The sequence below is a fragment of the Carassius gibelio genome, chromosome B8 (assembly GCF_023724105.1).
Source record: "Carassius gibelio isolate Cgi1373 ecotype wild population from Czech Republic chromosome B8, carGib1.2-hapl.c, whole genome shotgun sequence".
NCBI classification, from domain to species: Eukaryota; Metazoa; Chordata; class Actinopteri; order Cypriniformes; family Cyprinidae; genus Carassius; species Carassius gibelio.
The window spans coordinates 11,210,499-11,223,580 of record NC_068403.1 but is presented as its reverse complement, the minus strand read 5'-3'; the positions used below and the strand labels follow the sequence as shown (position 1 = coordinate 11,223,580).

Sequence of the window (13,082 nt, the reverse complement as noted above, 5' to 3'; positions counted from 1 at the left end):
TGGATGACCATTTCGTGAACCTAGGAGAGGTGGTTATCCTGACTTTGCTACGACAATCTGGTGTTTCTGATTCAGCTACTGTAAGTATGTTTTGTTATTAGTTTAAGTATTTGACTGTTCAAATGCAGAGTTTTGTGAGACGCTCACACAGTGGAGTCAGCTGTCTAAAGCATCCATGGCTTATGTACTGCACAACTATACTTCACTGCTCTGTTCCCCTTTTGGGATTGAACTGATGGAAAAATTAAGCACATTATTAACTATTTTTACATTTATTTTGAAAGATGAAGCTTATGATTATGGAGAGGGGTGTTACATTTCGGACGAGTGCATGCGGTGTTCGGCAAATCACAATGCACTGTATCAGTTGGACAATCAGAGCAGACTGCGCTTGTTCGAAGGAGGGAGTTTGTAGAAAACGATGCATTTGAGAGAGGCAGGGAATATAGGAACTACAATTATGTTCAACAAATACACACACGCATAAAAAGATCTTTAAAAAAGCAATTTATATTTATTTTTTTATTTTTTTATTTATCTATCTATCTAGCTTTTGCAGCCAGCCTCTAGCGGCCAGTTGACGAATTACAGTTTAAGTCCCTTCCGTGTTGGCTTCACGAAGAGAGCTGGAGGTTCCTGCTTGATAAAATCGCTTGCTGCCCCTTTAATTTGTTTATAGAATTGTTTCGAATTTGATTTGTTGTTCATTTGTCCAAGTTTTATCGCTTTTATTTAAATGGTTAAAACGAATGTGGTTTTGAATTATGAAAGATAACTATGTTGAGAATTATTGAGAACAGTGTGAGACGCGTCTCTCTTACCGCGTGCGAATCGGCTCAATCGAATCCCTAAAAAGAACCTGTTCAAAAGAGTGATTCGTTCGCGATCGGACATCATCAAATCGCAGTCCGAACTCAGTTCCTTTCTCCAGCACAAGTCTGAAGGAAGCAGAGAAACCACGCAGCACCAGAGCACAGTCCACCGGCTCGTCTCAGTATGTATGAGTAACTCAGTAAGCTATATGAGGCAGAAATACCCGGTGTGAAAGAAGGACGACAGACCAGACGGAGGTCGGCATATCTCAGGGTCGTCAAATTGGCCGCTCCTATACAATTAAACGGTAAGGTCATTGTCAAACGACTTTAAACTTATATAATGGCAGAAAGCAAATGAATGCATTGCAAACGTGCATGGTTATCATTCTCATTTTTAATACAAGGGACACATATGCAAGTCTATTCTGCTGTCATTTTGTTACATGCAGTTATATGAAACTAAAATGATGAAGGCTGCAGCGCTGTCAGACCAGCTGGTGATCACTCTAGCAGAAAGCAGAAATATCTCTTTGTCTGTGGGGTTCAGAGTCGAAACCTTTGCCAAGAGCCTCTGAGGAACGCGTCCAGTTCCCTAGGCTACTTAATAAATGATCTGCTCTTGTAATATTTCCATTAATGCCTGATTACAGCTGCTATCAAATGGAATGACCGGTAGACAAAAAATGAAGAGTTACAGAGCACCGGTCTCCCCCATGAAATATATAGTTATTATACAAGCATAACACTGCACTATTTGGCTTTTCGAGACTCAGCCTTTTGAAAGTTGGATAAATTATGTAGTTTGAATGCGTAAGTTGGCAACGAGGACGCCCAGGAGACCTGCTCCCTGTCAGGTAGAGCAGTGGTTCCCAACTCTGTTCCTGGAGGCCCCCCAACAATACACATTTTGGACGTCTCCCTAATCAAACACACCTGATTCAACTTATCAGATTGTTAGTGGAGGCACCAAGAGTTGAAATGGGTGTGTCAGATGAGACATCCAAAATGCCTGTTGTTGGGGGGCCTCCAGGAACAGGTTTGGGTGCCGCTGAGGTAGAGCGAGCGCTTCTTCTGGAACAACTCCATGCCTGTCTGTGTGCATCTGCCTGTGATGGAGAGAGCTTGGGGCAGCTGCTGGAAACTACAAGGCCTGTATGTAGACTTTGATATCAGACATAGACTTATCTTTGTTATTTAGGATAGTTACTTGCAAGAGCATCTTAATTTGCAGAGAACTTTCTTATGCAAAGTGACTACCAGAACAAAATAAAATAAAATATAAAAATAATAAAATAAATATAAAATAAAAATCCTGGGCTTGAAATTCAAGGTCAAGGTCAAGGTATCTTTATTAGTAGCCGTAGGTAAATTTGTTGTGCGAACAAGAGATTCAGCAGTCCATCCTTAAGACAATCCATAAGACATACAATACTATAAATATTAAAACAGAAAAAAATGCTTCTACACAACACCCGCCTAAATTGGAATGGAAATTAAGTTTTTAGTGAGTATAAATATTTAAAAGTTAGCTATTTCATTTGTTTTAAATTTGTATTTTGAATGATGGCTTTTGAAAATGCTTATTCAAGTAATAATAGTGAATAACTGGAAAAAATTATGTAAAAGTCATGGAAATTCATGGGTCTAATGGTATGGGAACTCGATCTGCTGTTCTAACAGGATTGGTTATCTTGAACCAGGGTTTCTCAAACTGAAAAAAAAAACCCCTAAATCAATAAGTTAAAATAAATAAATAATACATTAACAGTTAGAAACAGTAAAGTACTGGGTAACATTTTATTTTAAGGCGTTCTTTTTTTACATAAAATAACAATAAATTATGCATAATTACATGCCAGTAACCCTAATCCTAATGCTAACCCTAACCATATAGTAAGTAAATGTTGTTAATTAATATTACTCAGCACTTAAGTAAATAATTACTTTGTAACAAGGACACCTTAATATAAAGTGTAACCAAGTACTATAGTGAGTAAAACACAATAATGTAATAGATATGTATGTATTTGTAATATACTATTCACATGAAAATACATGAAAAAATATAGCTGCCTTTTGTATTTTAGGATGAGGGTCCCTTACAAACAAGGATGATCATATTTGGGGGTCCATGACATCTGAAAGATTGAAAAGGCCTGCACTAGACTACCACCCTCTGCTGGTGAACACCGTGAACATCATAAGAAAACTGAAGAGGCTCATTGTTTCGGTCGTTAAATAAACAATCTATTGTTTTTTCAAGAGAAAACAAAGTAGGTTTATAGGGTTGGTGTAGTAAGCTCTGTCTGGTTCAGGGGTGTGTGGTTTGCGAGCTGGCTAAATTGTTCATGCTCCACAGCCGGTCGTGAATAGCTCTCACATTATGGTCTCTGTTGATGGATTCAGAGTTCATTACCGGTTGTTACATAAGTCACTTCTGCTGACAGTGCATCGGTGATCATTATCTTAATTCCCTTGTTTGTGCTTTGTTTATTTGAAAGAGCGAGCGGAAAATGAATTGAGAAGTGTGATACACCAACTTTTCGTTTTTGGGGTCTTTCCCAGTTTGAATCCTCTGGTTTGTGTAAATCAAGTCTTGTTGTGAGTGTGTAAGACAGTGTTTGTGGAGGCCAGTGGTCTGTGGCTCCTTCATACTGTTACAGTGCAGTGTCAAGCTTAAGTGAGGAGACTTTCTGCTTGTATTTCATCCAAATGGAGATGAAGAGAGACTGCCTAGTTTCCAGAGAGGATCGAGACCCAAGATTTCTCCATTGCAGAGAGGGCTTTACATTCAGTCTGTCATATGGGTTTAATTATCAGAGTTTTTCTCGTGCCTGATGGCTCAGAGTCTCCACCGATTGTAGTCTGACAGCACAAAAAGCTTCTTGCCGTCTCAGATCACACATACTCTCGTACCTCCTGTCGGCGCTAACAGTTTACAAGGTCCTTCCTGAAATTTCATGTCACATTTAGCATATGTCGACACGCCATCTGTAGCTTGCAGATGCTTCTTGTTTATGATTTACCCCCAAGAGCAGCCAATTATGAAGCTCAGCTCCTTCAAGGCCACAGCTGAATTTTTTGGAGACGATGTTGCTCTGCGAGGTCATGTTTTCCTGTGGCCTCTGTGGCTGGAGCTCCTTCTCCTGCTTTGTGGGCCGGTGTTTTTATCACAAAACCGGCCACAGATGGACAAGTGAATCATTCACTGGAAAAGTTGAGTTGTTTCCCCTTATTTACACAATTTCTGTTTTATTGTTTTACATTTATAATAGGAACTGATTCTGATTCCTCTTAGTGTTTTTGGTTCCAATAATGTCAGCATTAATGAATTATTTAATTGACCGTAACTATATATTAAAGAAGTTACCAACAGATTATTTGTTTATTTATTTATTTTGGAGCAACTTAGTAAAGTGTTTTATTCAGGAAACAACGTATGCAACTTATGTATGCAAATACGTTTTTTGGGATATTTTGAGGAATGCTTACAGTATGTGAGTAATATTAACCCTAAAAATAAAGTTCCAAGTTCCCGTTACTGATCCCAATACAACATAATGTTGGCCTTTCGGGTTGAACAAGCCTCAAAGCCACGTATTTCGTGACACACAAATGAAGAACACAGGACCAAATCTTGGACTTTCTTTGCCAAGATTTAGATAAGACAATGTTTTAATGAAAACCACCGACCTCGGTCTAGTAACTTCACAATAAAACAAGTCTCTAACAAGAGGTAATGCAAGTAAAGAGGCTTTTGCCAAGCAGGAAATAACAGTAAAAAGCCTGGAGGGTTGAAAGGGTGTGGAGAGCACAGGGGCATGTAGTCTATCACTATTTGTAAGGGACAAAGACCTCTTAGTGTTTTAAGATTACTTGCTGCACTTAAGCTTTTTCAATGCAACCCATAGGAAATGAAGGGGAACTTAAAACCAGCATCAGCCTCTGAGGCCACTTTTGGGTCCTGACCTATTTGTTGCTGCTATTTTCTTTTTTCAGTCAAAACAGAGAGTGTTTGATTTTTAATGGAAGAGACTGTAGAATATTGTCAGGCAGTTTAACATGGCTTATTTTGTGGCAACAGAAATCTTGGATGAGTTTCGCACAGTGGTTTCGAATAGCTTTCCAAGACGTTTTTTCCTTAGAAATTAGACAAAACTTCCTCACACACACAGACGCACACTACTTTGGTCATTGTCTTTTTTTGTGGTACTAGTCAGGAATAGTTATCCTTGATGGACAAATGAGTGCACAAACTCTATATTCCTTCTCTCACCCTTTCCCAAATTGTCTCTCTTTCTCTCTCCTTTAAACACTAAACTTTTTTCTCTTTTTTTTTTTGAGTTTGAGTTCATCCTTTTTTTCATCAGGAGGCAACTTGTATTCTTATACTGCCAAATCATTTCCCATCTGTTCTTGATTACCTTTGTCTGCACTTGGTTTCTCTTCACCCATCAGAGCTTGTATGGCATCTCTTTCTACCTCTTCCCAGAAAGCATGGCGTGTGGATTATATAGAGAACGAGAGAAAAAAAGGAAGGCGAGAAGAAGGTAGGATAGCTTTTATTGATGTTGATGTTAATCATACTATATGCTTGCAGTATACCGTGTGTATACTATATATCGTATTACAGGTAACTGATCTACTATGGTTAAGGTGCATTGACAGCTATGTCTGTACTCAGATGAGCAGTATGAACTTATTTACCCAGCACATATTTTTTATTTTGGTTGCACATGCACACCTGCACACCACTTATGCGAACCCCAGTGCATAATGCAGCGATCACCTTAAAACTTCTATGACTTGTTCTCTCTCTTTGTGTCCCTGTCTCATTAGAAACAGGGGTGCCACACAAGTCCCTCTTGTAGTAGGCTATTTCTCAGATTAGGACATTTTGTTTTATAGCCTGCCCCAGACGTCAGCTTGCCCTCCTGACCTCACAATGCTTTCCTTTCTTTTGCACTCTTCCGGTGAAGGACAGAGTGCAGAGAAACAGCAGCCCCCAGGTTAGAAAGTGTTTTTTTTTTTCCTTTCCACTTGAATGTGAAAGGAGGAATGATTGATTAGCTCTAGCAACAGGATGCAAACAACAGCCTCCCAAGGCAATATGCTTGACTGGTCAGAGAAGAACCTTTAAGCCAAGAAACTCACCGCCTTTTTGCATCTATCTAACCTGTGTGTCTTTCGATAGGGAGGCTCTTCATTTTTATGATCCTCGGTTGTACACATCTTAGAACTGCCCATCCTCCACCTCCAACCCTGAGAGGCAAAGCGTCAAGATCCACATAGAAGCGAAGCCACCATGGCTCCAGAATTCTGTGCGTCACTTTGGTGAGCGTGGGGCCGTCAGAGGACAGAAGACATGTTGGGACAGAGGGCTGGGCACCGCATTGAAGCTTGCTGTAGTAACCATGGAAACGGTGTGGAGGAGTTTGGCCTGCATTGGCATCATCGCCATGGTTGCCAGTGGAGTGGCAGAGAGTTGGAGTCCTGAGGAGTTTGCTCAGTCTCAAGGTGAGATTCCTAATTATTTTATTGTAAAGAAGTTTAAGTAAATGGCGTGAAAAATAAGTGTTCATTTCATTTTAGCAATCGTTTGCTGCTGTTAAACTGCATTAAAGTGGGCAGCTGCCATCCTGCTTCTTATATACACTAGCATTCAAAAGTTTTGAAAGAAGTCTCTCGTGGACACCATTTATTTAATCAAAAATACAGTAAAAACAATAATATGTTGAAATATTATTACAGTTTAAAATAGCTGTTTTCTTTTCTAATATATCTTAAAATTTAATTTATTCCTGTGTTGGCAAAGCTGAATTTTTTTCAATAATGTCACGTGACCCTTTAAAAAGTCAATTTAATATTCTGATTTGCTGCTCAGTTTCTTATTATCAATGTTGCCGCCAAATATTTTGTGAAAAACATGATGGTTGTAACTATTCACTCAACTCACGATTCGAAACAGAATTGTATGACTTCAGTTTTGTTTACATAACAAATAACTGCATGAGACACAGATTCACTCTCTGCCAGCAGGTGGCACTTTAAGCATTTCCTTGGTTTCCGCTGTAAACAAAGCAGCGCTGCAGTTATAAACTTTAATATGCATTATACAGAGGCAAGATTAAAGGGGTCATGTGATGCAGTTTCAAGTTTTCCTTTTTCTTTGGAGTGCTACAAGCTCTTGGTGAATAAAGAAGATCTGTGAAGTTGCAAAGACTAAAGTCTTAAATCCAAAGAGATATTCTTTATAAAAGCTGAGACTTTAATAAATTAAGGTTTTGAGAGAAACATTCCAGGATTTGTCTTCATATAGTGGACTTCAACAGAGCCTAATGGGTTGAAGGTCCAAATTAAAGTTTCATTGTAGCTTCAAAGGGCTTTACAGGATCCCAGCTGAGAAATAAGACCTTATCTAGAGAAACAATCTGTCATTTAAAAAACAAATAGAAATAAAAATGTAGGTAGCACTTTATTTTACAGTCCTGTTCCCCATGTACATACTATGTACTTATTATAGTAATTACAATAACTATGTAATAACTAGGTACTAACCCTGAACCTACCCCTAAACCTAATCCTACCCCATGTAGTTACCTTGTATTACCACAGCTTTCTTAGATAAATACACTGTAAGTACACTATAAGTACATGTAAGTACACGTACTGTAAAATAAATGTATATACTTTTTAACCATAAATGCTTGTCTTGCACTAGCTCCGCATTGCGTATCCATGACTTAACGCATTATGTAGTCACATTGGAGAGGTCACACCTGAAGTACCGACCCAGTGCTTACAAACGTCTTTTACAAAAAAAGGTAAACAAGGTTGGACGATTTTGAAGTTAGAGAAGAAAAACAGATGGCATTCAGTACTGCTTCTGCCTACATCACTCCTAAAAACTATATAAATTGTAATTTCTTTTAGAAAATGACAGTTTGTTTCACTAGATAAACCCTCATACCTCGGCTAGGATCGTGTATAGCTCTTTGAAGCTGCACTGGAACTGCAATTTGGACCTTCAAACCGTTGGCCACCATTGAAGTCCACTATATGAAGTGAAATATCCTGGAACGTTTTCCTAAAAAAAAGCTTAATTTCTTGGATGACATGGGGATGAGCTAATTAGGAAATATGAAATCTGAAAGTGAACTAATCTTTAAACATAATTAGCAATATCTCATAATTTGCAAGACTGACTACTATTTCAATTTGACTAATAAATAGTAAGTTTTACTTTTGTCAGACTGAAATCAACTTTTAAAGTGCTTGTAAACACATTTCGTGTTGCAGTAGAAGTTACCTGAGAAACTATCCGTACATTTCACGTTGCACAATGGATGCAGCAATGGCAGATCATCAAAGCGTAAAACAGAATGAATTGTTAGCCTCAAGCCTTGAACAGTAACAAACCATTTAGACAACCAGGAACAGATGCACTGCGACGTCAGTTAGCGATCACAAGAGCCAACCAGACTCAATGACCCATCTTTCCATGAAACCGACCACTGTCTCAATTCATACAATTAGTGACCCAGTTATCTCTCTGAGGAGAGTCACATGAGGCACTTTTTTAGACATCCAACTTTAAAATGTACATTCCTGCAACTTACTAATGTTGTTAAGTCATTCTAAATATGTAAGATTTAAAGAGATACAAAGGTTATATAATAAGAACATGTTCAAGCATGTGGATTTGACTTCACTGCTTCGTCTGGTCCAGTTCAGGACAAGCGTGTGAGCGTGTCTGGCTGAGTTTCTGTGTGTTTATTCAAAAGGCGGATGGGACAAATATGCAGACCAGCCATAGTTGCTGTTAAACGTCATTTTTTTGGCCTATGAATAACTTAATAATGCATTTTTCCCTCTTATAACCAGGGTTACATCATGTAGCGTACAGTTATTAAAGCAGAGCACAAGTTTATGTGTAATCTCGCCACATGCAGTGACCGGTCACCACAGGCATATATTTAAATCTCGTAGTCCAAATAGCAGTGTGGCAGACGGTACACAAACAGGATATGGATGGGTTTTGAGTCGCTGACAGGGCCTCTGTTCAAGAAAGACTGACTTCTCCGCCTGGCATGGGGAAGAGTTTTCTCCTCCACAAGTCTGGGCGCACTCGCTGACTTGATGCAGCTGTTGCACATCTGGGAAAGGTGGACAGACTTCTCCCTCTCTTTTTCTCCGGCCCGGTTTCCACAGGAAAACTTTGGTTTAAAAAAAGGGGGGGTTCACTTTAGTTTCCCGCACGGCCCTAATTAAAGGTTGTTCTCCTTAACCTTCTAAAATAAACTTTCAAACCCTGGGCGGCTCCTGTTGGTGGTTTATTTGAATCAAAAGTGAAGTCTTTATTCTTTTAATGGTGCTCTGTCCGTGGCGAGGGAGTTTATGGGGAAGTAACACAGGCGTCCTCCTCCTCTCGGGTTCCTTGTTGAGATTAAAGACACATCAAAGGCTCTGGAGGATCGGTGCACCCTGTAGGTGTAAGAGCAGGGAGTACCCTTCCATCAATTGTGGGACTTATGTTTATTTAAGATAGCGCCAGTTGATGGCGGGCAGAGGGCTGGGTGTGTTGTACAGTTTGAGCTCCGCTTTCATGCTTTGACATAAGACCCAGCTGTGCCTCTGGCTCCTGTTATTGAGACTGTCTGGATTTAAGTTTTAGAGAGAGGCTAGATTACCTTTAGGCCTGCATTGGCTAATTTGCAGACACTTTTATCCAGAGTGACTTAAAGTACAGGTTTAGTGGACGGATGGCCCCTCTAGAATAATTTGGGGCAAAATGTGTTACTTAAAATCAAATAAGTAACAAATAAGCAACAAAGTAAGTTAATAAGTAACAAAATAAATTGTCTTATGGTTTAAAGTGTAAAAGGTAACACATTGTTTTGCATGTTCAGTCCTAAAAGTAATCTTGAACATTTCATTTAACAGTCTTTTTACTTCCAAACCACTCCACCACTGATTTCTTTGACAATTGATTGTAATTTTTAAACCTTACACAGCATTTGCTGTTAGAATGTAGGGTGTATAAGGCTAGAAGTCTGCACAGACTTAAAAAAACGATGGAAACACATGTGGGACTCAAAAGCAGCCGTTCTTTCAGTAATTAGACAGTCTTATTAAGTGGCCCAGTCTGAGTAACTGCTGTGAGGAGAGAACGATGTGATCTTTTATATTTTCAGCACTTGGTTTGAGCCTTCATTCCCTCCTTATGAAGGGCTTAATGAAATGGACCGTGTTCTCTAAGGTTACTTGTCCTTCTCGTGCCATTGTACACAATGCCAAATTTAATATAAGTCATATGGTGAGTCTGCTGATGTATTTCTACAGCTTTGAGAGATTATGGAAAGTAGTAAGTCTAGTTGAATATAGGTCATGCACAAGTCTCATCTTCATGCCTCTGTACCCGAACAAAAGAGACATTGCTGTCGCCCTTCTCACAGTGTTTGAACTGGCAAGATGGAGTAAACAAACCAATGGAACAAACCAATGGAACAAACCTTGTTTCACATTAAGGACACTGATCCTGGTGTACTTCTTCACATCTGAATGTATAAAAGGGTTTAGTTTGGTTTCAGGATGTTTGTCTCTTTGGCAGTCTCCGCCCCTTGGGTGCAAGTTTTTCAAATGCTGAATTTTGGACAATTAATCTCCAGGCCCGCTGTCGGGAACAGGAAGTATACAATTTCAGGATTTCCATAGCAACAGGCAGGCCTTGGCCTTTGGGCTGCTAACTTGCTTTTCTTCTCTGTGGTCTACTCAATGGTTTCACTGTGAACTCTTTTGTTCGCCAATTGACACGGTCAGAGTACATAACTGCAACTGAATAAAATCCTTGTTAGTAACCAGAGGCTCTTTACATGGGCCTCAACTGATCCAAGGGACAGCGATCTGCTCGAAATAGTTTGTTTACGGCTATATTGTTGGTTTGAGTTAACAGTTCTCCTTTGCTTGGATCCTAAAAGTACATTAGTAGTACAAGTAGTATTTTTTTGTGGTCTTGGAGTGATACTGACAGCTAGAAGCATAATTTCTGACAGCTAGAAGCATAACTTCAGTTGGCTCACCCCTTGCATCCTAAAGAGAAGGTCATATGGGTTTTTGAAAAACATCTCTTTTGCAGTCTGTAAGGTAGCTATCCTTCAGTGTGAACAGTCTGCAGTTGTTAATAAAAAAAGTGCATGATAAACAAAGATATTGTCTTTCAAAAGAAAGAGTCGACTCAGAATCGCCTTAATGAGTCATTATATTTGACATTTTTACCAGTATATGTCACTGGGTAACACATTAGCATAATCCCGCCTGCCCACGAAATACAAACACTCTCTGTGTCGAGAAAACACTGTGTTCAAGGATTCCACAGCAATACAATTTAAGCCTTTTGTTGTGCTGGTCACTTTATCAAGGACTGCCTCTCTAATCTTGCCTTTTATCTTCGTTGGCTTCAAATCTTCTTTATTTGGACCAACAAGCATCTCCGAACCACAACGTGTAAATACGATTGGTACGTTATGTGTACATTTTCAATTAAGTGCTCAAAATATCCAATTGATTTTTTATTTTTTTTATTTGTGCTTATATGTGATGTATGTGATGTATACCTATAATGCAGCTTTAGGTTTCCAGGTAAAGCACGGCATTACTGTTTTGCTGAAATAATTCTGATAATTTGCTGTGAACCCACTATTTCCTAAAAATGTGTTGATTAATGTAGACTGTCGTTGATCGAATTACTTTGTATAATAATAAAGAATGTAGTGTAGTGCACAGACTTTCTAATCATTGTGAAAGTGCTGTTTATGTAGTTATAGTGCAGGGAGTAAAAAACCTGGTAGAGAGAGACAAGTTGGGCTGGGGCTTATGTGATACAGCTGTTCTGCGTTATAATTAAAGGTTAAGACACGGAGCATCTTTTGTCTGTCGTTATTCAGACATAACTGTAGACATATTTTGGTTTTCAAACTGTATTGTTTCATCAGTTAGTCACGTTAGCACTCATCAGTTGGCCTAACATATCTACCATTACTGTTTTGTTAAGTGTTTACAGTTTAGCAGTTAAAATTTAGCTTTAGGCATGATTCGCTTGCATAAGTGATAAACAACATGTTTTTATGTTGTTATTTTAAGAACGGATTGGAGCACTACACTATTGTATTATGTAAAGGCGCATGCTAGGGTTGCCAGGTTACCATAACAAAACCCGCCCAATTGCTATTAAAAACTAGCCCAATCGTGTTCCGAGGGTGGTCACCCATAAATAAAAAAAATTGGTGCAGAAAATGTGAAAAGAGTGTGCAGATTCCATTTAGGCCTGGTCATGTGATTGTAAAAGTATGATGGCACCTGTAAAGTGATGACAGTAAAATTAGATTAGTAAAATTTGGAAACATTTGTAAAATTAGTCAAATTAAATTTGTTAAGCTACCGGTTTGGTTTTGTGTAATGAATAAACTACATTTTGAATTATATTACAATAGTAAACAGTTACTTAAATATACTGTATATTTGAATATTGTATAATTGTATTTAAGAACAAATAATGCAGTCTTGGTGAGACTTCTTCAAAAACAAAAAAAAATCATACTCCAAACTGTAGTGTATAAAACCTTTTTTCCTTTTTAATGAGAAAGATTTTTATCGTTTAATTGATTATTGTGTGAGCTGTATAAACTCAACTCAGCTTCCATCCTTCAATCTAAAGCGCATTTGTTGCCTTTCCACAGCTGAGTTTCTGTCCAGCTTGGGCCAGTATGAGATCGCCATCCCAGTGCGTGTGGGGCCACATGGGGATGTGCTATCGGAAGAGGAGACCTCTCACAGGAATGGCAGACACCGGCGTAGCACGGAAACGCAGAGCGTTCCAGAGCCGCAGCTGTACTATCAGCTCTCCACGTCGAGTGCTGACCTTTTGCTCAACCTCACACTGCAGGGAGGACTGCTCTCGCGACAGTTCCGTGTGGAATACTGGAAGAAGGGCCGCTTGGCTTGGAGTCACCCATACTTGCCCAACTGCCACTATGTGGGTCACCTACAACACCAGCCTCACTCTAGTTCTGTTGCTCTAAGCAACTGTAATGGCCTGGTAAGCTCCATTAGATTTTCAGAAATGATCATGTGTTTTCTGTGTGACGGTCGGCTTGTGTTAACTGAATGCTTTAAACTTTAAACCTGATTTCAAATTATGCTGCGCTTTATGCATACTCCCACTGTCAAATTCATGTCATTTTTACAGTGTGCTGTATGTAAAATGAGTGT

The 13,082-nt window shown here is 39.1% G+C and overlaps 1 protein-coding gene across 2 annotated transcripts in view; it reads left to right on the top strand.

Moving 5' to 3' along the window:
* Positions 1-887: 887 nt before the first annotated feature.
* Positions 888-13,082, top strand: part of adamts10 (ADAM metallopeptidase with thrombospondin type 1 motif, 10) — a 54,717-nt gene continuing 42,522 nt past the window's right edge. Inside the window, exons 1-3 of one of the 2 annotated variants that reach the window (XM_052564011.1) lie at positions 888-1,120; positions 6,010-6,332; positions 12,551-12,909. In XM_052564011.1, coding sequence (XP_052419971.1) covers positions 6,230-6,332; positions 12,551-12,909 — 462 coding nt within the window. In that variant the 5' untranslated portion in view covers positions 888-1,120; positions 6,010-6,229. Of the gene's footprint in view, positions 1,121-5,654; positions 5,825-6,009; positions 6,333-12,550; positions 12,910-13,082 lie in introns of those variants that run through there. The other variant, XM_052564012.1, reaches the window with a different exon arrangement.